This window comes from Pteropus medius, unplaced genomic scaffold (genome assembly GCF_902729225.1).
Source record: "Pteropus medius unplaced genomic scaffold, Ma_sr-lr_union100, whole genome shotgun sequence".
NCBI classification, from domain to species: Eukaryota; Metazoa; Chordata; class Mammalia; order Chiroptera; family Pteropodidae; genus Pteropus; species Pteropus medius.
The window spans coordinates 22,589,390-22,616,099 of NW_024354502.1; the positions used below are offsets into that span (position 1 = coordinate 22,589,390).

The following is a 26,710-nucleotide window of genomic DNA, read 5'->3' on the forward strand; positions in this document are numbered from 1 at the left end:
TCAGAGACATTACTGCCTATGTTTTCTTCTAAAAGTTTTATGGTTTTGGGTCTTATATTTAAGTCTTTAATCCATTTCAATTCTATTCTTGTATATGGTGTAAGAAGGTGGTCCAGTTTCATTTTTTGCATATATCTGTCCAATTTTCCCAGTACCATTTATTGAAGAGACTGTCTTTACCCCATTGTAAATTCTTGCCTCCTTTGTCATATATTAAATGAGTGTATAGACGTGGGTTTATTTCTGGGTTCTCTATTCTGTTCCATTGATCAGTGTTTCTGTTTTTATGACAGTACCATGCTGTTTTGATTACTGTAGCCTTGTTGTATAATTTAATAACAGTGTGATACCTCTAACTTTGTTCTTTCTCAAGATTGCTGTGGCTATTTGAGGTCTTTTATGGCTCCATATAAATTTTAGGATTATTTGTTCTAGTTCTCTAAAAATGCCATTGATATTTTGATAGGGATTGCACTGGATCTATAGATTGCTTTGGGTAGTATGGCCATTTTAATGATGTTGATTCTTCCTACCCATGGGCACTGTATATGCTTCCATTTATTTGTGTCTTCTTTAATTTCTTTTTCTAATGACTTATAATTTTCTGAGAACAGGTCTTTTACCTCCTTGGTTAATTTGATTCTTCGTATTTTATTGTTTTTAATGCAATTGTAAATGGGATTGTTTTCTTAATTTCTCTTTATGAAAGTTAATTGGTGTATAAGAATGCAACTGACTTCTGAATATTTTGTATCCTGCTACTTTACTGAATTAATTATCAGTTCTAACAGTTTTTTTGGTGGACTCTTTAGAGTTCTTTATATATAATATCATGTCATCTGAAAATAATATGATTTTTACCTCTTCTTTTCCAATTTGGATACCTTTTTCTTCTCTTTCTTGTCTGATTGCTGTGGATAGGACTTCCAATATAATGTTAAACAGAATTGGTGAGAGGGGCATCCTTGTCTTGTAGCTGATCTTATGGAAAACACTTTTAGCCTTTCTCCTTTGAGTTTGAGGTTAGCTATAGGTTTGTCATATATGGCCTTTATAATGTCGAGGTATGTTCCTTCTCTTTCCACTTTGCTGAGAGTTTTTATCATAAATGGATGCTGGATTTTGTCGAATGCCTTTTCTGCATCTATTGATATGATCATATGATTTTTATCTTTCAGTTTGTTAACATAGTATTAGTTGATTTGCAGATATTGTACCAACCTTGCATCCCCAGAATAAATCCAGCTTGATCACGGTATATATTTTTAATGTATTGCTGAATTTGGTTTGCTAATATTTTGTCAAGGAGTTTTACATTAATGTTCATAAGAGATATCGGCCTGTAGTTTTCGTTTTTTATAATGTCTTTCTCTGGTTTTGGAATCAAGGTAATGGTGGCCTCATAAAAGGAATTAGGGAGCATTCCCTCTTCTTGAATTTTTTTGAATAGTTTGAGGATAAGTGTTAATTCTTCTTTGGATATTTGGTAAAATTTGCCTGAGAAACCATCTGGTCCAGGACTTACGTTTTTTTGGACTTTTTTGATTACTGATTCTATTTTGTTGGTTTCTTCTTGACTTAGTGTTGGGAGTTTGTATGTTTCTAGGAATGAATCCATATCTTCCAGATTGTCCAGCCTGTTGGCTCATGATTGCTGCTAGTATTTTCTTATGATCCTTTGTATTTCTGTGGGTTCTGTAGTTATTTCTTCTCTTTTATGTCTGATCCTATTCACTTCAATCTTCTCTCTTTTTTCCATGATGAGTCTGGTTAAGGGTTTATCAGTTTTGTTTATTCTTTCAAAGAACTAGCTCTTGGTTTCACTAATTCTTTGTATTGTTTTTCTAGATACTATTCCATTTATTTCTGCTTTGACCTTTAGTATTTCCTGCCTTCTACTCATATTAGGCTTTGTTTACTGTTCTTTTTCTAGTTCTTTTAATTTTAAGGTTAGATTGTTTATTTGAGCTTTTTCTTGTTTCTTGAGGTAGGACTGTATTGTTATGAACTTCCTTCTTAGGGCTTTTTCCCATAGATTTTGAGTTGTTGTGTTTTCATTTTCCTTTGTCTCTAGGTATCTTCTGATTTCTTCCTTGATATCATTGTTAACCCATTCATTGTTTGGTAGCATATTATTTAACCTCCATGTGTTTGTGTATTTTCCAGTTTTTTTCTTGTAGTCGATTTCTAGTTTTATACCATTGTAATTGGAGAAGACGGCTGGTATGATTTCAGTCTTCTTAAATTTATTGATAATTTCTTTGTGGCCTAACATGTGGTCTATCATGGAAAATGTTTCATGTGCACTTGAGAAGAATGTATAATTTGCTGCTTTGGATTGAATGCTCTGAGAATATCTATTAAATCCATCTGGTCTCTAGTGTGTCTTTTAGTCCTATCGTTTCTTTGTTGATTTCTGTCTGGAAGATCTGTCCAATGGTGTCAGTGGGGTGTTAAAAGTACTCTACTATGAGTTAATTACTGTTGATCTCTCCTTTCATATCAGTCAATAATTGCCTTATGTATGTAGGTACTCCTGTGTGGGGTGTGTATGTTTACTAGAGTTATGTCCTCTTAGTGTATTGATCCCTTTATAATTATGTAATGAATGCCCTTCTTTGTCTCTTCTTATAGCCTTTGTTTTAAAGTCTGTTTTGTCTGATATAAGTATTGCTACCCTGGCTTCTTTTTCATTCCCACTTGCATGAAATATCTTTTTTCATCCTTTTATTTTCAGTCTGTGAGTGTCATTTGATCTGAAGTTAGTCTCTTGTAGACAGCATATATAAGCATGGGTCTTGTTTTCTTATCCACTTGGCTCCTCTGTGTTTCTTGATTGGAGCATTTAATCCATTTACATTTAAAGTGATTATTGATAGATATGTAGTTATTGTCATTTTATTACTTGTATTTATTTGTTCTCCCCACCCTAGTTTTTTTTGTTTGTTTGTTTGGTTTTTTTTTTTACAGAAGTCCCTGTAACATTTCTTGTAATACTGATTTTTTGGTGATGAATTCGTTAAGCTTTTCCTGTCTGAAAAGCTCTTTATCTCACCTTCCATTTTAAATGAAAGCCTTGCTGGGTAGAGTATTTGTAGTCATAGATTCTTGTTTTTCTTAACTTTGAATATTTCTTGATAGTCCCTTCTGCCTACGAAGTTTCTGTTGAAAATCAGCAGACATTGCCCTTGTAAGTAATTAGCTGCCTTTCTCTTGCTGCTTTTAAGATTCTCTCTTTGACTTTGATCTTTGGCATTTTAATTATGATGTGTCTTGGTATAGATCTATTTGAATTCCTCTTGTTTGGGGCTCTTTGTGCTTCCTGGACTTGTATGTCTAATTCCTTTGCCAAGTTAGGGAAGTTTTCTGTTATTATTTCTTCAAATAGATTCTCAGCCTTTTGCTTTCGCTCTTTTCCATCTGGTACTCCTATGATGTGGATATTGTTACACTTCATGTTGTCCCAGAGGTCTCTTTCTTTCTAATCTATCTTTCATTTTTATAAATTCTTTTTTCTTTTTGCTGGTCTGATTGAGTGTTTTCTCCTACCTTGTTTTTCAGTTCGCTGATCAGTCTTTTGCTTCATCCAGTCTACTGTTGAATCCTTCTTGTGTATTCTTCAGTTCAGTTATTTTATTCTTCATTTCTGTCTGGTTCTTTTTTATGGTTTCTATGTCCTTTTTTTTTTTTTTTTTTTTTTTATGCTTACTGTCTCTCTGTTGAGGTTCTCATTGAGCTCATCATCCTCTCCATAAGTTCATTGAGTATCCTTATAACCAGTATTTTGAACTCTGTCTCAAATGGAGTTTGCTTGTCTCCATTTCATTTAGTTTTCTCCTGTTATTTCATTTGTTGCATGTTTCTTTGTTTTCTCATTTTATTAGCCTGTCTTATGTTCGTTTCTGTAGGAAGATTTGTTTCATTTCTCAGCCTTGGTCAGATGGCTTTATGTAAAAGGTATCCTGTGTGGCCTAGTGGCACACTCACCCTAATCTCCCATGCCAGGAGCTCTGGATGTGATCTTTGTGTGGGTTGTATGTGAACTTCTATTGTAGCTAAGTCTTTATTGGTGTCAGTGGATGGGATTAATGTTCAGACTTACCAACTGTTGGAATTGGCTGTGTCCACAGGGTATGAGTAGCTATGTGGGGCTGGCCCCACTGAATGGGATTTGCCCCAGCAGGCTTTTGCGCTTGAGACCATTGTTTGTTTGTTTGTTTTTTTGATCAGAAACTATTCATTCTACCTACTGATTCAGTACTTTGATTTTCTTCTATTTTTATTTAAATATTTTTAAAATGTTTAAATCATTGATCTATATGTTTACTTTAGTGGGACTAAGCATTTGTTTTCAATATAATACTCCTAAAGCTATCTATTATGTTCTCGGTTAAGGTTACTTTTTGGACCAGATAAGTCTGCTTACTTGCAGAGTTTATTAACAGGTATTCTTGTTTTGTTTGGCTGGCACATAATTTAAAATGATATAAATTTGAATGCTGAGGTGAAGTAGGCACTCTGTCTGATATTCAGTTTTACTGCTTATTTATGGCTGATATCCATTCTTAGTGTTGTTAACCAGTGATAGCTGTTCTCATTGATTGATATTATGGCTGTCGGCTGTTCTCATCAAACTGATTGTCAAATATTTTGAATATCACCCTTGGAACAAGCCTTGCAACTCCTTGTTTTCTTAGATTGAAACCAGTTCATTCATTTAAATTCATGACATCTGGCAGAGGCAGAAGACGTGGGGTTTGACACTTAACAGTTGTATGACATTTGACAGATCACTGAATTTCTTTAAATTTGTTTCCTCATCTATAAAAAGGGATGATAATATGTTTCTGTTTACTTAATTGAGTTGTGAGAGTCACATAAAATACCCTTTATAATTGTAAAGTAATACAAAATTTAAGACAACATTATATATCTATGTTGTAGAAAATATTTCTTTACTTGTTTATTGTTGTTTAAATGATTTTATTGAGGGATAGAAACCTTCCATTTCATAATTGACGTTAAAAGGCTTAAAATGCGGATACCATGTTTGAAGCTTATATTCAAATGAGTTGTTAAAATAATACAGTAACAAATAATTTTAAGTTAAAACATGTCCATTTATTAGTATGAATGATTGGATATTGCATCATTTTTTGATTAGGGCAGGATATGAAGTTACCCCCTGAAGTAAGGGGAGGGGTTTGTTACAAAGAGAGAAGAGCATAAAGAAAGAGGGACTTTATAAATTTTACACATTTGCCTCAGATATACCCTCTCTACCTTTAATAATTCAGGGCCAAATGCAGACTCTGCCCTTAAGTATTCTCGTAAGCTTTGTAAGGACTGGGACTGTCAGTTTCCTCACCACGGTATATCCAGCACCTTCAACAGACTCTGTATGAGAGAGCCAGTGAGGGAGGTATTTGAAGAAAGAATAAAAATCGATGTCCACATTAATGTGAATTTATTTAGTTGTTAAGTAAAGACTATGGAGATCTTTTGTTAATATACAATAGAATCAGAGTTGGCATGAACCTTTGAAATCATCTCGCAAAGCCAGAGAGTTCATGAATCAGTATACTGTCTTTGGTGAATCTTCCTTTAGTCTCACCGTGGATTTGTCCAGTGGCATATGCTTTACAGCATTGAAATCAGACACATCCTAAAACCTTGAAATATAGTGGGTCTATTTAATTCTGAACTTTCTCTAGATAGCTCTGAAATATGGGGTACAGGAGCAGAGATAACAAGTCAAAGAGTTAATGAAGAATTGGTGACTTATTGGTTGGAAATAGTGGAATGTTAAGAGGATAAAAATTGAAGTCTAGGTAACTGAAAAGGTCAGCACTGAAATAATTAAACATTACTCAATTTTAAGGACTGGTTCTACTGTTGTAATGCCCCCAAACTCTTTAATCTTTACACTAGATGTGGGAGATGGGGAGAGAAGAGAAAACCAAGGCTTATGTGATATTTTCACAACCTTGCACACCTTCTACAGTGGTGCAGTATGGTAGTCCTTAACAACACTCCTACCTCCCTTCTCCTCCTTGGCTGCAAACCATTAATTTAGAAAGATTGGGAACATCAGATGTGGTATCTTCTTTCTCTTCTTAACTACAAGCTGTATCCATTCATTCATTCTTTATGGAGTGCTAACTGTATGCCCGGCATGGTTCCAACCATTGCAGATACATTTGAACAAAACAAAGATCCTTGCTCTTATAGACCCTTTTCTTAGTGCAGTGCTGTCCAATAGAAACATGGAATGAGCCACACATATAATTAAATTTCCTAATAACAACATTTTAAAAGATTTAATTAAATTTTTAAAATATATATCTAATAACAGTAGTTTATTACTATCAAATATGTTAAACATTAACAAATTTTAAAATTAACTGGTACATATAAATATCATTTAAAAGTGTAATCAATATAAAAATTATTGAGGTATCTTACATTCTCTTTTTGGTACTAAGAATTAAACTCTGGTGTATATTTTATATTTATAGCGTATCTCAATTTGGGCTAGCCATGTTTCAGATGCTTGGAGCTACTGTATTGGACAGTACAGCTTTAGAGCATAGTGCTTGCTTTCTGTGCACCGTCAAATCAGACCATCTGGTACAAGGTAGAGAATTTCCGAAGTATCTAGACTCCTTATCCATGCCTTTTGTAAAGTCTTATATGATCTGGCCCTTGCCTGTCTCTCAGATCTCATTTAGGACTAGTCTCTTCCTTACTCACTAAACTTCAGCCTTCTTTCTTGACCACAGATGTGGGAGGCTTTTTCTTGAATCATGGTGTTTTTTATCATCTGTTTCTTTTGTGTGGAATGTCCTGTTTCCAGATAACCAGTCACATGGTTGGATCCCTCATGACATTTAGACCTCAGCAAAAATGTCTCTCAGGCTTTTTTTGATATCTGCCCTAACAAGCCATTCTCAGTCATTCTCTATCAGTAGCTTTCTATTTTATTGTCCTCATAGCAGTTACCAGACATTTTCTTGTATTATACTGTTTTCTATCAAATTTTCAAATTATCCCTTCCCCTATAGAGTATAAGCTCCTTGAGAGCAAAGACACTTCTCATTTTATTCACTACTGTAATTCTCCAGCAACTGCTGTAATTCCTGGCATGTATTTGGTGCTTGATAAATATTTATTAAATGGGTAAGTGGCATTCTGGATCAGATATCTTGCACTAGAGTAAATTTATCAAGTAAGTAAGATTCTTAGATTATCACTGAGGAATGTATAATTGAGAGATGGCTTACAATAGTCTTAGGGTCTTTTAATTTGGAAAGGGTTAGGGGAAAGAGGTCCAGGTTGTTTGTTTGCTTTCTTCCTCCTTTCCTTCTTCCCTTCCCCCTTCCTGCCTTTTGAAGGAAGCAAATTTATCCAAAGTCAACACATTTTTTCAAGATTAGTGCATACAAAGAGACATGTACAATACATTTGTGACATTATATATTGATGTTACACAAAAATGTAAACCATCTTCCAGTTTGCTTAGGAATTTTAACATGGTCAGGGCTTTTTAAGAATTGAGGTGAAATCATATAACATAAAATGAACCATTTAAAACTTAACAATTCAGCGGTATGAGTTTATTTACAATGTTGTGTAATCACCACCTCTGTCTAGTTCCAAATATTTTCATCACCTCATATCTTTTAAGCAGTTGCTTCCCATTTCCGCAGCCCCTGGCAATCACCACTCTGTTTTTTCTCTCTGTGTACTTATTCTGACTATTTCATATAAATAGAATCATACAATACATGCCCTTTTATGGCTTGCTTCTTTCACTTAGCATAATGTTTTTGAGGTCCATTCACATTGTAGCACATGTTAGTACTTTATTCCTTCTTTGTGGCTGAATAGTATTCCACTATATGTATGTATTGTAATTTGTTTAGCCATTCATCTGTTGATATACATTTTGGTTGTTTCAACCTTTTGGCCATTGTGAATAGTACTGCTATGAACATTCATGTACATAGATTTGTTTGAGTACCAGTTTTAAATTCCTTTAGTTATGTATTTAGAAATAGAATTGCTGGGTCAAATGGTAATTCTTTGTTTAACTTTTTTCTTTTTTTCAATGGTTTGAGGAACTAAATATTGTTCTTCATAGCAGCTGCACCATTTTGTATTCCCACTAGCAATATATGAGAGTTTTAATTTCTTCACTTTGCTAACATGGTTGTTTTCTAGTTTTTTGATTATAGCCGTCCTGGTGGATATAAAGTGGTGTACCATTTTAGAGTTTTGATTTACATTTCCTAATGAAAAATGATGATGATGTTGAACATCTGTCTTTTCATGTGTGTCCATTTGTCTATCTTTTTTGGAGAAATGTCTATTCAAGTCTTTTGCTTGTGTTTAAATTGAGTTCTTTTCTCTTTTTGTTGTCGAGTTGGAAGAGTTATTTATATGTTCTAGGTACTAGACCCTTATCAGATGTAAGATTTGCAAATATTTTCTCCTATTCTGTAAGTTGTGATTTCCTTTTCTTAATAATGTTCTTTAATGCACAAAAATTTAAAATTTTGATGAAATCCAGTTTATCAGTTTTCACACTGTTGCTTATACTTTTGATGTCATATCTGTTGATCCATTGCCAAAACTGAGATCATGAAGATTTACTTTTATGTTTTTTTCTAAGAGTTTTATGGTCTTAATTTATATTTATAAGTTGTGGATCTGTTTCGAGTAAATATTTATATATGGTGTGAGGTAGGAGACTAACTTAATTTTTTTTTGCATATGAATATCCAGTTGTCCTTTGAGTTGTTCTGAATGAAACATGATCACTGTGGGGTTAGTGGCAGTGGAAGCTTTTTCTAGTAGTTATTTTCACATTCTACATAGTCTTTATATTTTTATCTTTTTAATTTCCACTATGTCTTTCTGTTATCTGCTTTTGGGCATTTGAACTCTTTTTTTCCCTTTTTTTTCTCCCCTCATATAGAGCAGCGTTCTCTGTCTTTGTGTAAATTGAGATTTTTCCCTCTTCTCTCAACTTATTTCTTTGGTTATATTTGCCAGTTGTGCTTGTAGTGAGAAGCAGGCGCTCTTATTTTGAGCTTTTGATATCACTTGGATGTGTTTAAAAACTAAGAGGATGTTTTTTAAAAAATAGTGGCTTTAGTATGTTGCATATGAACAAACTTTGTCAAGAGTGGCAGTATAGCATAGCAGTAGTATATGCATAATTAAAAGCAGAAATTATGATCAGACAGGAATCACATCTTGGTTCTATCTCTCTTGTGTGTGAAAAGAAGGATGTTACTCAACCTCTTTGCAGTAACTTTCTTTGTTTGTGTTTCTGTTTTCCTAGTACTTCTCTGACATTTTCATTTTTCAGTTCCCATTATTAGGGTCAAAAATCCACAGCTTGGGTAGGTGAGGAATGACCTGGCTGGAAGCAGGTCATTATTAGTGCTTGATGCTTTATGTACAACCTTTGGTTTTTATTTTCATCAAGAATGGGAGGCCATTACAAGGAAGAGTGTGAATTTATTTTTTTGGGACAGATAACTGTGATATTAGTACCTCGGCGTTAGAAGATGTGGAAAACAGTGATTTCTTAGGGTGATGTTGACTCTTGGCATATGTTACGTGCTTTAAGAATGACATTTATAATTTGAAGAAAGGAGAAATTTAATGATGAAATTTTATTTCATGAGTAAAGTGTGTAATGAGTGGCAAAGAATATTTATGGGGAAAAAGAGGTTCTCAGTTCTTTACCTTTTAGCCTTTTCCTAGAGGTTTGATGGTCATCAGAAAGAAGTGCTTGTTACCAGTACTCTCTTTTAAGAGTTTATCTAATTTGGTATTTCATTGTAATTTTTAAAATATTTCTTTCCAGTTAACAGAAGACGAAATTGCAACTATTCTTAAATCTACTTTGAAAGGACTAGAATATTTACACTTTATGAGAAAAATACACAGAGATATAAAAGCTGGAAATATTCTCCTCAATACAGAAGGACATGCAAAATTGGCAGATTTTGGTGTGGCTGGTCAGTTAACGGTAAGTATAGTAATTTTGCAAATACTTTTGGCTTCTGTGCCCAGGTTTGATTGTGATGTTTTTTAAACTTTAATAACTTTTTGGGGGGGCTGTGGCAAGAAATGCATAATTTCATTCTTCTTGGGGAGATAGGGCCACAATTTATTATTTATTACTTTTATTTACAAATTAAGAGACATTGAATAAATGTGAAAGTATATGTTGTCATTTAAATGCTTAAATGTCTGAAAAAGAGCTACCTTGGTCCATTTTTGTAGCTTCCATTGTTATGGTACTGTCTTTAATGATGGTAGTAGAGTTAAGTTACTTGTGGATGCTTGATTATTTCAGAATTAAAAATTCCTAAATTTGTCATGTCATAACTAGTTGATATTTTAGGAAAATATTCAATTTAAATGTAATCTGTAGTATTTAGTTTAAAGAATATATTGACAAATTCCTTAGTGTTTTTGTAGTTGTATTTATTTTGTCAGTGTAATGTTTTTGCAGGATACAATGGCAAAACGCAATACTGTGATAGGAACCCCATTTTGGATGGCTCCTGAGGTAATTCAAGAAATAGGATATAACTGTGTGGCTGACATCTGGTCCCTTGGCATTACTTCCATAGAGATGGCTGAAGGAAAACCTCCTTATGCTGACATACATCCAATGAGGGTAAGAAATGATGGTTTGCTAAAAATGTTGATAAGTGTTGCAGTTTTGTAGTGTCAATGTAAGTAAATGTAAAGTATATAAGTTCGCTTGAAGTTGGCTTCTGTGCAAAACTAGTAAAATTATCTGTCCAAGATTAGTGACTGTTAACTTTACTCCCACCTCCATCCTTAATTGTGAGAAAAGAAATGAAAGCTATATTTCTCTTTACAGTTACTGTTTTATTTCCCCCAAAATATACCTGCAAAATTTTTTCTTGCTTTTCAGTAGAAGAAAGGGTTGGTAAGTCCACTCTATTCTTCAATTCATCATTTTCTCAATGTGGCAGTGGAGGTGTTAGAAGGAATCAATTCTTTCTTTCTGCCCACCCTGCAAATTCTACCTTTCTGTGTTTTTGTTTCTTCCTTTTTTCTTCTCTCATCTGTGGCTAATATTTTTTAAAATCCTGATTTCTAATATTACTCTGTACTTGTAAGCAAATTAATTTTATTTCTTCAGTTGGTGAGAAAATGGAATTCCTTTTTTGAACATTATTATATACTTCTATGAACTCCTTTTTAAGGATAAATTTAGAATTTGAAGGCTATACCTTACATATTGAAATCTAATTGCCTGTACTTTAGGATTTGTAAGGATAGAATTTTTAGGTTTATTTGTATGAGAATCTCAACTCAGTATAGATAAGTATATTTATCTTTGTAAACTTATTGCCCTCTAGTGGCTATAGTCACCTCAAGAAGAAAGGATATAGGAAGAGAGAGGGAGGAGAGGGGAGGGGAGGAGAAGGGCAGGGAGTGAAGATGGTATCAGGGTGACTGGAGAAATATACGAAGTAAATAGATGGGAGGGAAGATAATGTAGTACTTCAGAATATCTGGAGAAGAATAAAATGGAATTATTTCTGATAATTACAATGCTGTTGTGGATTGAATTCAATAATATAGGTAACTGTACTATATTGAAAATATTAAAAAATCTGCTCGCCACTTTAAAGAGAATTCTTTGAGTAGTACAGTTTTATAGAATATGTATCATCTTCTTTGTACATGTAAATTCCTTTTGTTATAGTGAAAATATTAAAAATAACGTTTGAAAAATAACATGAAAAATAACAAGGTCAGCATAAAAGCAGCAACACAGATTCTCATTTCTTCTATGATTATTAGTTATCTTTGGTACTTTTAGTTAGAATGTTTTCAGGGTAATCCTCAAACTAGGTGTATTTGAGTTTGACTTAGTGAGGTAAACTAAATTATTCAAGGCAGCCTAGCTAAGAGCCAGAGCTGGGATTTAACCCAGGACTTAGATTATTACTGTCTGCTTCTTACTTACTTTTCCGTCCGGATAGTCTCTCAAGCAGATAGCAAATAATTGTAATATGTGGCCCCTGCCTTCCAGGATCTTAAAATATCACTCGATGGTTTGAATTAACACATATGAAATAGTAGAAATATACTTGAAGGTAGTATTTCTCTTTAAAATCTTATCTATCTATCTGTCTGTCTTTCTCAGATACCTTGCCCACTTTTTCTGCCAGTCTAAATTCTACCTGTTTATGAAGTCTGAATTCAGTTTTTATTCCTAGATAGAGCCTTCCCTGGTAGCCATTGCCTAACTGGGTCTCTCCCTGCACAGCTCGTGTGGGCAGTTCTTGACCTTGTGGTTCCTTGGACAGTTTATCAACGGACAGTTTATCAAGTGTTGCCTTGTGCATTTCCAGACTCACTCTGGTTTTAAGTTGCTATTTAAGTTGTTATTATTATTTAACTTTGCTTATATTTGTGCACTACCTTACAAATTAGAATATGAACTATAAGTATTGGGAAACTATCAAGATCATGTGGCAGATACAGACTTTCGAAAATTTAAATCTTCACTTGAAAGCTCAGATTTTATCATTGTCAACAAATACTATAGTTTTCCTCGAAATGATAGATTCACTTGGTTCATTTTTGAGAAAATGTCAAATACCCAAAACCAAATAACATGGTTTTTCTGTCAGTTAATTCTTTCAGGTAAAATTGATGTTCTTTGAAAAAAAGAGATACAGTTTATTTAGCTTGCAGTTTATCATGCAAGTGCTTTTCTGTGAGATAATCATTGTTCTGTATAGAGGGCAAATGTTTTATGTGTATTTCCCATTTTGTCACAAAGAATATTAAAAAGATGTTAGTAAAATTAATCTTTACTGCTTCTTCAGGGTTTGAATAGTTTGGTGGGAGTGGGGTGGGGTGGGAAAATAAAAGAAAGCTGTCCAAGGGAGAAAAAAGATTGCTGAAGACCTAGCAAAGATGGAAAATGAGAAATTGTGGTATTATCAATCCTAGCTTTTAAGCTTTCCTCTAGCAGTGTTCAGCAGTGAAATGGAGTGCATTATGGCCTTGATCCCAGGTTTGGGTTTTAATGATTGAGTATTTTAGAAGGATATAAGGCTATAGGCCATTAAAGCTGCTGTTGAGAGAATAGTTCAGATGGTTACCAATGAGGTATAGTTTGGAAAGACAAGAGAGAGTATATGGAAATGGAGAGACCAAGGAGCTAGACAGTATTCTCCACTTTTGCTGTGTAGTAATCACCTGGGGAGTTTTTTAAAATTTCTGGTACCCGAGTCCTACCTCAAATCAGTTAATTCAGAATATCTGTCTTTTCAGTGAGGTTAGAGAGCAGATAAAGTTGAAGTTAAGATATGGGAAAGCTGATAGGATATGAAACTCTGATTACTGAATGAAATATCGAAGCTTTCTTTTTTAATTAAATTTTCTTTAACAACTCTGTGAAATAAGTATTTAATTTCATTGTAATGAGTGGATTGGAAGAAATAATTAGTAAAGGATTATGCTATTGAGATGACACAACTTCTAAGTGGTAGCACTAAGATATGAACTCAAGTTAGTCTGTGTTCTTGCCTAGATACCAAAGAAATATCTTCTGTGTTTACAGTTGACCCTTGAACAGTGTGGGAGTTAGCAGTGCCGATCCCTAAGAGATTGAAAATCTGTGACTCCCCCAAAACTTAGCTACTAATAGCCTGCTATTGCCTGGAAGCCTTACTGATAACAAACAGTTGCTTGACACATTTTTTTTAATGTTATATGTATTACATACTGTATTCTTACAATAAAGTAGAGGAAAGAAAGTGTTAAGAAAATCATAAGAGACAGAAAATATATTTTGTTTATTGAAAAAAATCTGCTTATATATAAGTGAACTCACACAGTTCAAACCTCCATTGTTCAAGGGTCAACTGTATATCTCAACTATATGCAAATGGAGGAGTGGCTACCAAAAAGAAATCTACAAACCATATATCATCATCATTATAATTATTAATTTAAAATATGAACCTTCTAAGTTTGTTCCTGGGTGGCGGGTAATATAGACAGATTTAATTTTTTGTGTTTTGTTTCCTACCTATATTTTGGTAGCAATCTTAACTTTCGAGGTAACCAATGGTTACCTCAGTTGTCATGGTGGAATGAAGATGCGATTAATGAAAAGAATACTACAACAGATAGAGACAAAGAGAGCTAGTTTTTAACATGTAAGTAAAGGATATTATACAATTTATTGCATATAGATGGCTATCTAGAACAGGAGACTAAGTTTGGATGTGGTAGGCCAGCTTCTTTAGCCTCCACATCTTAGAGAGGTAGGGTGGTGTCCAGCCATTGTTTATATTGCCTGATTAGAGTAAGGATTTTGCCCAGTTTTTCTGAACTTCTCTTTGGCCATTCTCCCAAGACTGTACCTGTTTGCACTATGCCTGCTCTCTAGATGGCATATAAATAGGAACAACTCCAGAACAGTGATGCTGACTTCTAGACTGAGTGAACTAGGAGTTGGTTTCCTAGTCATTTTCTCAGACATACCACGTTTTTTGAAGAGGTATTTAGAATACAGACATTCAAGGAGGAATTTCCTAATTAAAAAAAGAGCTGTTAAAAACATGAATTTATTTGATGGCAAGGGATGAACTTAAATTTGTTAGTTTTGATATAACTCCTTTTTTTTAAGAGACACTTCTAGTATATGCAAACCAAAGCTTTATTGTGGTTGATAGTAATAATTATCTGTGTAGTAAAGGACAGTGATGAAGTACTCATTAAAATGTGTAAAGCTTTGTAAACAGAGGTATGAAAATGTGCTTATAAATTTATATCCAGCTATTATATTAAAATTAATGGGTAATGGCAAATGGAAGTAAATCTGCTCAAAATGTTAAGTGAAACAAACTTTATCAAAACCAAGTTTATTTTAAAAAGTTAAATATGAAGCCACTGAATTAACTTTGGTCAGTTAAATAAATGAAAGGTTAAAAAAATTTAATTTTAAATTCAGTTAGCACATATATCTGTAGAGATCAGTCTTCTCAGCTCTTTAGGAAATGTAATTACAAAAAAAAAAAATCAGGAAATGAGTGACTAGTATCATTTCCCTAAATGTCTATTACTGTATCCCTCCACCAAACCCAGGCATTTTATTCTTTAGACATCACTAAGAAGACCCTATCGATTCTTAAAACAGTTTTGCTTTTGTTTTGTTTTGTTTCGTTTTACAAGCTTTTGTGTTTGGTTACTGGTTACTCAGCATAGTGACAGGGGTAAGGATAGAACTATTTGGGTCAGACGAAGGACAGCAGGCAAAGAGACTGCTGAGATCTTGACATCTACTGAAGGAAAGAAAATAAAATCAAACTAAGAACTTTTACACAATATAATTTGAATGCTTATTACCTTTTAAAAATAAGCACAAATATATAGTATATTTTAGGAAGATTTATGTTGAATTGTGACTTGCGGAGACAATTGAAGGCATTTAAATGGCAATTTTCTGGAAATACAGCCTATATGCAGCATGACAGTTTCTGTTTAAATGTGGAGTTATTTTAGACTGAAAGTAGGTCTCTCTCTGTTTCTCTGTATAATATGTCCACACACCACTTGTGAAGAAAGGAACCCTGTAGATATTTTCAGCATGGCAAAGTTATTTTTGATGAAGTATGCTTTTGAAAATGATGTTATCTTTTTTTTTTTTCTGAAGAACCTTTTCAACCTTGCTATTTTTTCCAACTAGCCTCTCCCACTTTTTTTTTTTGAGAAACACTGCATTTTAATAAGTGAAATAAATGCTCTATTACATGCAAGGTAAAAACAGGCTTTAGCAAAAAAGTACTCTTTATTTATAGTGCATATTGAATAATAAAACACAGTAGCTCTCTTCCATTGCCAATCACATGGTGTACCTTCCAATATACTAGGTATACTCCCAATCCAATATGATTAAAAAAAAAAAGTAGACATACAAAAAAGGTAGTTACATCTATGTCTAAGAAGTGAAAACTGAGTTAACCATTTTTTCATTAAAAAAATCCATAATTTCCTTCTTGCCCAATTAATAATAAAATTCTTGGAAAGTGGGCTTGGGTAGGGGGTGGGAGTGAGTAGAATGACACCCAGCACACTTACACATCTTCCATCTCCCAGTCCCTACTGTATATGGCTGGGTAGACACCTGGGCTGTCTAGTGTGTATGCATGATACTGCCTCTTGGAAGATTTCTCACAAGCATTTAACATGTTGGGAACAGAGAACAAGTATCTTTGTTTCATCTGGGAATGGATGAAGGAATATGGGGTCTTATTTATAGAATTAAAATTTACCAATTGGAAGGTCCTGGATGAAGACCTTTTAAAGCCTACGATAGCGGGGGGCAGCCTTTTCCTGTGGTCTGACATCTTGGTGCCCCTGTTGGAGTGCTGTGCCAGATTCCCAAGACACTGGGCCAGGAGCAAACTACACTTCTGTCCCACCCAGGATAGAGCTGCTTCAGCACTTGACCCTTGGCACTCATGCTCATGGACATAGTGTGGCCAGGGACTGCGACTCAGTTGCAGAGCCCAGGTCTCTCCTTCTTCTCTTGCTTTTCAGTTAAATTTTGATATGAATGATATGTTCCATAATTATGAGATCCACTTTCTTTTTATTTTATCTTTTTACCCCTCATGATAGTTTCTAGGGCTGTCCTAATGGTTGCCACAAAATTGGTGGCTTAAAACAATGGAAATTGATTCTCTCACAATTCTGGAGGCCAAAGTACAAAATCAAGGTGTTGACAAGACTGCACTTTCTTCAAGAGCTCTAAAAGAGAATCCATTTTTTGCCTCTTTCAGCTTGTGGTGGCTGCTGGCAATCCTTGGCATTCTTGGATTGTAGCTGCATCAATTCTGTCTCTGCCTGCATCTGCATATTACCTTCTCTCTGTGTGTCTGTGTTTTTCTTTTGTCTGTCTCAGAATTTCTGCTTTTCTCTTTTTTTAAATGAAATTTATTAGGGTGATATTAGTTAATAAAATTATATAGGTTTCAAGTGTACAGTTCAATAATATGTCATATATATATTGCATTGTGTGTTCACCACCCAAAGTTAAATTTTCTTCAGTCACCATGTATTTGACTGCCTTTACCTTTATAAAAAGGACATATGTCATTGGATTTAAGGCCCACTTGGGTAATCCAGGATGATCTCCTTTCAAGATCCTTAATTACATCTGCAAAGATCCTTTTGTTTTTTCAGATGAGGCCACAATTAGATGTTCCAGAGATTCGGATGTGGACATATCATTTGTGGGTTACCATTCAACTCAATAATCTGTTTTCTTCTTTCAAATTATATACAGTTTAAGATTAATAATGACTAATTTCAGGACCTATATTCTTTCTGTTGTCACTTTTTTTTAATTGAGGTAAAATATACATAACATTTGCCATTTTAACCATTTTTAAATACACAGTTCAATGGCATTAAGTATATTCACATTGTTGAACAACCATCACTTCAGCCATTTCCAGAAATTTTTATCATTCCAAACTGAAACTGTCCACCTGTTAGATAATAACTCTCCATTATCTCCAAACCTAGTACCTCATAGCCATATTCTACTTTATGTCTCTATGAATTTGACTGTTCTAAGCACCTCATGTAAGTGGAATCATATGATATTTGTCCTTTTGGGTTTGGCTTCTTTCACTTAGCATAATATTTTCGAGGTTCGTCGTGTTGTAGCATGTAACAGAATTTTGTTCTTTTTTAAGGTTGAATAATATTCAGTTATGTGTATATACCACATTTTGTGTATCCATTAATCCATCATGGACACTTGAATTGCTTCCACCTTTTGACTATTGTGAATAATGCTGCTGTGAACATGTGTGGGCAGCGATCTCTTTGAGGCTCTGCTTTCAGTTCTTATGGGTATTTACCCAGAACTTGGATTGCTGGTTCATGTGGTAATTTCATATTTAAGTTTTTAGGAACCTCTGGACTGTTTTTCACAACGGCTGTACCATTTTACATTCACACCATCAGTGCACAGGGTTCCAGTTTCTCCACATTCTTGCCAGCACTTATTTTCTATCTTTTTGATAATACCCATTATAATGGGTGTGAAGTGGTATCTCATTGTGGTTCTGATTTGCATTTCCCTAATAACTAGTGAATTTGAACATCTTTTAATGTGGTTTATTGTCCATACTTGTATCTTCTTTGGAGAAATGTCCATTCAGGTTCTTTGTCCATTTTGAAATTGAGTTGTTTGTATTTTTGTTGTTGAGTTGCCGGTCTCGTTTTTTTTTTTAATTTTTCTCCATTATTTATCTGCCTTTTTATCTTTGCTGGCTGAGGTTTCCGAATCCTTTGACTTTTTACTGCCTCTTAATTGTCCTCCCAGCTGTCCCCCTATCACTTTTTGCACCCCAATCTTATACTCAATCTAAGTTTCCCTTAATTCTAGCTTTGTAATCAGTCTTTTGGGAGGCCTTTGAGTCAGATAGTTTTTACTCCCTGTCTATGTGCAAATAACTCACAAGTCTACAAGTAGAGGATTGCTTATTTGTAGTTAATTATATGTATTACTTTGCTTTATGCAGTAGCTGTGTTCTGAAGTTGTAGAAATATTTAATGTTTGTAATCAGTATTTTAAATTCTTTGGATATTATTTTTTTAAAATAATTTTTAATTTCTTTAGTAATGAGAACAACTCTCAACTTCTATGCCATGTAGTTGTGGATATTTTTATGGTGGGACATATCTATGTTATTGATACAAAATTTAATCATTCATATTAAAATATTTTTGATTTAGTATTAATGTAAAAATGGAAGAAACGCATATTCTAATATGGGGACAGGGAAATCATCCTTTGGACCAGTTGGAGAGTATATCTGCTGTCGTATATTGGTTATTTTGCATCAGAGAAACTAAATGTCATCTAACTATGGATGTTTGATTTTTGAAGACAAGTACCCTAGAATTTTCTTCCTGTATTCTTTTACTTCTGTTCCCCTTTCCTTTATTTCTTTCTACAAATATTTCATGCACATTTATCATGTACCAGTTGGACTTTAAAGATGTAGTGGTAAGCAGAACAGACGTGTTTCCTATTCTCTTGGAACTTCTAGTACAATGATAACTAGTATTCTAAAGTTGGAATTATTTAGCTTTTCGTGTGTGTGTGTAGGGTAGATATGTGTTCAGAATATAAGACCATATACTGTAACTTTTATTCAATTATATATGTATATTACAAATTATATAGGATCATATGGCTATAGAAGAGAATTTTATTACTTTGCCATTACATATATCACTTGTTTTTCTCCCTTGAATTTATCCTCATCTCTCATTTTTTTTTTTAAATAGATGTTTTATTTATTGGTACTTAAACTTATAAACTAACCAGCCAAACTGATACTATTATCATGGTACCTCAAAATACAAAACATCTTTTACAAATTAAGGGCTGTAGTAAAGCAGCAAAAGGGGCAGAGGAAATCAGTAAAGCACATGATAGCTTAACTTTTCACCTGAATTGAGATTTTTAACAAGTCTCCCAACCCCAGAAAATATGAATAATTTTCTTATCATACATCTTCATAACACATCTTTGTGCTTTGACTTTCTATTCTCAAGGTTAAGATTCTAGATCCTAAAGATAATATCCAAAATAGTATTATATCTACATATCTATAGCTAGAGACACCTTTTATTATTTTTTCTATAGCAGTAAGGCCACAGAAAACCTCTTTGATTAGACTCCATTTGTACTCCATTCTCAATTCTCCAAATTGACACTAGAGGCCTAATGAGAAGCAGGAGATCAAGGCAGATATACATAGAAAAATCCTAGCCGCAGCCCAAATTGATTGAAAAGTATACCCATCGTCACACATCTTCAGGCTGTATGTTCATAAAATAATTTGGAAATCAATGCATGGTTTGCCGGGCACTACAGTACTTAAGACTTTGCCGTATTACATCATATCTTTCCCCAGAAATTTCCAAGGTGGTGTCCAAATCACTGATAGGACGATTTTGCTGGAAGTGGATCTGGGGCTGCGGGGCTTCCTCTCCACAGCTGTAGAGCTGATTGTTCCAGGCCTGGTTGTTCCAAGCCTGGTTAATCAAGACTTGGGGGCACCAGGTCTCACTGTTCCAGGAATGGTAGCTCCAAGATTGGCTGTTCAGGCATGGTTGTCCCAAGTTGAGTTATTGCAGTTCTGGTTGCTCCACATTGAAAGCTTTCCAGAAGCATTCACCAGACATCCCTGGTGACAGGAAGGGATGCCCGGGTAAGCTGTAGTTGCTTAACCCTTCCAAGTCACACAGTTGCTATTCTTTGGCCAGTTATATTTCTGCTACCTCTTACTTTCATTCTCTGGTTCTGGAACCAGGTCTTAATCTGTTCTTAGCTAAGGTTCAGGATGTTGGAAAGTTCTTGCATCTGTTGGAGGCTGAGATATTTCTATCTCTGAAATCTCTAATGAGTACACAGAGCTGATTCTGTGAGAAAATGGTTCTGATCTTCTGTTTCTTGACCTGGACCTTCTTTTCTTTACTGTGCTGTTCTTTAAAGAAGTAGATAATATTATGCTGAGACTGGGTGGAGGAATCAGGGCTGTTCTGAATAAGCAGATCCACACAGGAGAGAAGAGGAGAGAAATGTCTCCATGTGGAGTATCTTAGCAGATGGCATTTGCAAGGATGCATAATTTTTTTCAGTCCCATACATCTCAGGCACTGGTGAAAGCTCCCTAGAATTGGATGCTTTGGGGCAAAGTGGGCTTTTGGGATTAACACTCATGTTGTCTTGCAAATTATGTTATTCCTGTCTGCCTATCCTCATATTCCTTTTTTTTCCCTCTTCTTATTCCCGCCTTTACTTCCTTTGTTCCCTGTCCCCTGACAGCATGTGTACATGAATGCTTACATGCTCCCCTTCCCACCCTTGCTTTTCTTTCCCTGTGCTTTTTGTTCTTTTCATATTGCCTTTTTTTCTTCCTTGTTCCCTACATTTTTCTGCCTGATTATTTTATATGATACTTTGATTCTATTAACCATACTTTCAGTTCAGAAATAGCCGAGGAGTGGGGCAAATTGGGTCATTGGAGAGTTTCAATACTACTTCGAGGACATATGGTTTTTCACTCAATTTGAACGTTAGAGTTTTTCTGCTTTGTGGTCCTAATACATGTGGGAGTACCAGGCATTCTTGCTCCTAAATTGGGGATTAAAGTTTATTACAGTGACAGTTTTAACATATTTCTGTCAGTGGAGTTATTATTTTTGAAGAGGTGAACAAGCAAGGGAAACAGAGTAAACACATTTCAACTTCTCTTGGTTGAGCCTCTTGGGGTCTTTCCCAAGGGTTTCACGGGAGGACAAATTCCCACCATTAATTTATATTCAAACCTTGATATTGGTGTTGCCAAGTACTCCAAAAACGTGATTACTTTGGTAACTATTGAGGAAGCAATCATCATTTTCATACTGACATACAAATTACATGAATTTGAATTATAGTTTTAGAGACATATTTCTTTAAGTATTGCTCAGAGTAAGAGTTGCTAAGAAAGAACTACATTAGAATCCACCTTTCTAAGATTTTTTGTGTGGGATACTGACAAAGACAGTATTTCTCTGTATCTGTGTGAGAGTGTTTAATGGAGACAATTTAAATTGATTTACTAATGATTGAAAGATGGCATTTCATTTCAGACTTTTTTGACTGTGATCCACAGTATGAAATGTATTTATATGGCGACTCTATGTGTATATATACACACCACTGAAACGAAACGTGCATAAAAGAGTACTTATCTTTACTATTATGATCCACTCTGATTTATGTTCTATCACAATTATTTCTGTTTTCTTTCCTTCTATTCTATTTCATCCTTTTATTAAAGAAAAAAATATGAAGGTTCAAATCTGTTAAATTAGTTTCATGACCAGTATTAGTTTGTAACTTGGATTTGTAGAAGAAAAAAAAAATCACCGAACTAGGCTATGGAAATCTGAATTTTTCTGATGCCATAAATGCTTTCATTTTTGCCTCATAGTAGGGGTATGGCCTGGTGTTTGAGACTTGTAAGTCCTGAAACAATTTTGATATCTACAAATTAATTGTAAAGCACTCTTATATGGCTAGTTCACAGAGTTGTGAAGATCAGATAATATAATGTAAATGAGCAATACATGTAAAATGCTAAGTATTATAGAAATATTATGTAGCATTATTAAGTTGCTTTTCAAGTCTCACATTGAGATAATAAATTAGTTTAAGTTTCTGCAGAGGGTGCCTATCTAATAATATTTACCATCATTTCTTAAGGAGCTTTTGGCTGTAGAAAGGATCAGGCAGTTGCTTTAACATCACTTGGCATTGTTTCAGGGTGTCCAGTAGAGTTGGAGATATTGAGACTTTACACCATACCCAAAGGAGTTTATTGCAAGCCAGGGGAGGTTGCTGAAAACTTTTAAGCCGTTGCTTATGGCTGCTGAGATGACTTCTAGAGCCTCTAATGGAAACAATATAGAAATGAGCCCACGAAGACAGGGATACGTGTGGGACTCTCTCTTATCTAACTTCAGGTCAAACCGTGATGTATAGATGTTTTCTACTTCATTTTTACTATATACTGGCACAGTGATGGAAACCTTGATTTACAAGAGAGCAGAATGAACTTTTTCTGGGGCAGACAATTCAGTTAATGGAACCTCTGAAACTGCATTTAAATATTGGTGTTTGTGCATTTTTTTCTGGTGAAAGAGTTCATAATTTTTATCAAATGAAAATAAAGACTTCTTGACACAAGGGTTTTTTTACCCCAAAAGATTGAGAACTGTGCAAATGAAATCCAGAGAAAAAGCAAATATAGTCGTACTTATATCTGACAAAATAAATTTCAAAGTAAAAAAGGTAACAAGAAACAAAGACGGACATTTTATAATGATATAGGGGACAATACATAAAGAAGACATAACATTTATCAATATATATACACTCAATCAGGGAGCACCAAAATATATAAAGGAATCAAAATATATTAGTAAACAGAAGGAAAGGGAGAAACTGACAAAACCACAATTGTAGTAGGGAACCTAAATACTCTATTGACAGCCATGGATAGATCATCCAAACAGAAAATCAATAAGAAAATATTGACCTTAAATGACACATTAGACCAAATGGACATAATTGACATTTACAGAGCCTTTCATTTCAGAATACCAGATTACGCATTCTTCTCTAAGCACATGGAACATTGTCAAGGATAGACCATATGTTGGGACACAAAACTAGCCTCAACATATTTAAGAAGATTGAAATCATACCAGGCATATTATCACCACAGTGCTTTGAACCTGAAGATCAACTGCAAAAAAAGCGGGAAAAACTACAAATATGTGAGATTAAACAACATGCTACTAACAAACAACTGGGTCAAAAAAGAAATGAAAGGAGAGATCAGAAGATATATAAAGACAAATGAGAATGACAATACAACATATCAAAACTTTTGGGATGCAGTAAAAGCAATAATAAGTTTATATCGTTACAGGCCTATCTCAAGAAACAAGAAAACCCCCAAATAAACAACCTAACATTATATCTTAGAGAACTAAAAAAAGAGCAGATGAAGACTAAAGTTAGCAGAAGGAAGGAAATAATAAAAAGCAGAGTAGAATTATGTGAAATAGAGAATAAAAAGACAATAGAAAAAATTAATGTAAAAAAGAACTGTTTCTTTTAAAAGATTTAAAAAATTGACAGATCTCTGGCTAGACTCACTAAGGAAAAAAGAGAAAAGTGATAAAATCAGAAATGAAAGAGAAGTTACGATGGACACCACAGAAGTACAAAGGGCTGTTCAAGAATACTATGAAATACTATATACCACCAAATTCAATAACCTAGAAGAAATGAACAAATTCTTGGAAATATGTAACTTTCCTAGACTGAAGCATAAAGAACTGGAAAGTCTATAAATAGACTGATAAACAGTAAGGAAATTGAAACAGTCGTCAAAAACCTCACAAAAAGTAAAAGTCCAGGACCAGATAGATGGCTTCACTCGTGAATTCTACCAAACATTAAAAGATGATTTAGTACCTGTCCTTTAATCATATCCAAAAAATTGAATAAGAGGCAGTACTTCCTAACTCATTTTATGAGGCCAACATTACCCTGATACCAAAACCTGACAAGGATAAACACAAAGAAAACTGTAGACCAATATCTCTGATGACTACGCATGCAAAAATCCTAAACCAAATACTAGCAAATTGAATACAACAGTACATTGAAAAGATTATATGTCACAATCAAGTGAGGTTCATTCCAGGGGCCAAGGATGGTTTAACATATGCAAATTGATCAATGTGATACACAACATAAAGGATAAAAGTCATATGATCATATCAATATTTGCAGAAAAAGCATTGACAAGATATAACACCCATTTATGATGAAAACACTTAATAAAATGGGTATAGAAGGAAAGTACCTTAACATAATAAAGGCCATATATGACAAACCTTCAACTAATATCATACTCAATAGTAAAAATCTGAAAGCTTTTAAGATCAAGAACAAGACAAAGATGCCCTCATTCCCACCATTATTCAACACAGTATTTATTAGAAGTCCTACCCGGAACAATCAGGCTAGAGAAAGAATTAAAAGACACCCAAATTAGGAATGAAGGAGTAAAATTATCACTTTTTGTAGATGACATTTTTCTTCGCATAGAAAAACCTAAAAAGTCCACCAAAAAACTATTAGAAACAATAAACAACTATAATGAAGTTGCAGGATACAAAAATCAGTGTACAAAAATAAAAATTCCTTTCGTTCCTGTGCACTAACAGTAAAGTTTCAGAAAAATGAAAAAAAAAAAAAGATTCCTTTTGCAATTGCAACAAAAATAATAAAATACCTGGGAATAAACTTAAAGGATATGAAGGACCTATACATTGAAAACGACAAGGCATCATTAAAAGAAGTTGAAGACACAAAGAAATAGAAGTATATTCCATGTTCATGAATTGGAAGAATCAGCATACTTAAAATGCTCATATTACCCAAAACAATGTACATATTTAATGCAATCTCCATCAAAATTCCACTGGCATTTTTTAAAGAAATAGAAAAAACATCAGATTTGTACGGAACCACAAAAGATCTCAAACAGCCAAAGCAATCCTGAGAAAAAAGGACACACTTCCTGACTTCAAATTATACTACACAGTGACAGTAATCAGAACAGCTTAACAATGACAGAAAAACAGACACATAGACCAATCGAACAGAATCAAGGGCCCAGAAATAAATCCCCATATATATGGATAAATAATTTTTGACAGGTGAGCCAAAAACACAATGGAAAAAGAAAATCTTCTTCAATAAACGGTGCTGTGAAAATTGAAAAGCCATATGCAAAAAGATGAAACTAGACTGCTACTTGTCAACTATATACAAATTAACACAAAATGGAGCAAAGACCTAAATATAAGACCTGAAACAATAAAATACATAGAAGGAAACATAGGTACCAAACTCATGGACCTTGGCCTTAGAATTTTATGAATTTGACCTAAGAGGCAAGGGAAGTAAAAGCAAAAATAAGTGAATGGGACTATATCAAACTAAAAGCTTCTTCACAGCAAAAGAAACCGTCAACAAAACAAAGAAGCAACCATCTAAATGGGAGAAGATATTTGCAAACAGTGCCTTTAGTTAGGGGCTAATATCCAAAATATCCAAAGAACTCATACAACTCAACAATGAAAGAAACAATCCAGTTAAAAAATTGGAAGAGGACCTGAGTAGACACTACTCCTGAGAAGATGTACAAATGGCCAAGAGACATATGAAAAGATGCTCAGCTTCACTAGCTGTTTGGTAAATGCAAACAAAAACCGCAGTGAGATACCACTTCACACCTTACAATGGCTGTCATCAACAGGACAAGTAGTAGTAACAAGTGTTGGAGAGATTGTGGGAAAGAGGGATCCCTTGTTCACTGCTGGTGGGAATGTCAGTTGTCACTATGGAAAACAGTATGGAAGTTCCTCAAAAAATTAAGAATAGAATTATCATATGACCCAGCAATCTCTCTTCTGAGTATTTATCCCCCAAATTTGAAAGCATTTATCCATAAAGATATATGCACCTCAATGTTCATAGCAGCATTAATCACGGTGGCCAAGACATAGAAAAAGCCAAAGTGTCCTATGACAGATGACTGGATAAAGAAGAGTGGTACATATATACAATGGAATACTACTCAGCCATAAGAAAAGATGAAATACTGCCATTCGTGATCACATGGATAGATCTTGAGGTCATGCTAAGTGAAATAAGTCAGTTAGAAAAAGTTGAGAGCCATATAATTTCACTTATATGTGGGATATAAAACTGAAAGCCAAACAAACTCTTAGACACAACAGTATAGTAGTTATCAGAAGGAAAGGGGAGTGGGGGGAGGTAGAGAAGAATAAAAGGAATGAAATGTATGGTGACAAGGAGAGTTGACTCTGGGTGGTGAACATGCAATGCAATATACAGATGTTGCATTGCATGTTCACCACCCAGAGTCAACTCTCCTTGTCACCATACATATATATGGCATCTATGATTCCCTTTCCCTAATATCTTTTACTTCTGGAAAGG

At 34.3% G+C, this 26,710-nt stretch overlaps 1 protein-coding gene and 1 pseudogene across 4 annotated transcripts in view; one reads left to right on the forward strand and one right to left on the reverse strand.

The window, feature by feature from the left end:
* The window catches only part of STK3 (serine/threonine kinase 3), a 275,022-nt gene that overhangs the window by 61,555 nt on the left and 186,757 nt on the right, over window positions 1-26,710 (forward strand). For all 4 annotated transcript variants that reach the window (XM_039853759.1, XM_039853757.1, XM_039853758.1 and 1 more), the window contains 2 exons: window positions 9,881-10,045; window positions 10,535-10,702. In XM_039853759.1, the coding sequence (XP_039709693.1) occupies window positions 9,881-10,045; window positions 10,535-10,702 (333 nt within the window). The remainder of the gene's footprint in view (window positions 1-9,880; window positions 10,046-10,534; window positions 10,703-26,710) is intronic.
* LOC120595599 (homeobox protein NANOG-like) lies at window positions 19,918-20,991 on the reverse strand (annotated as a pseudogene).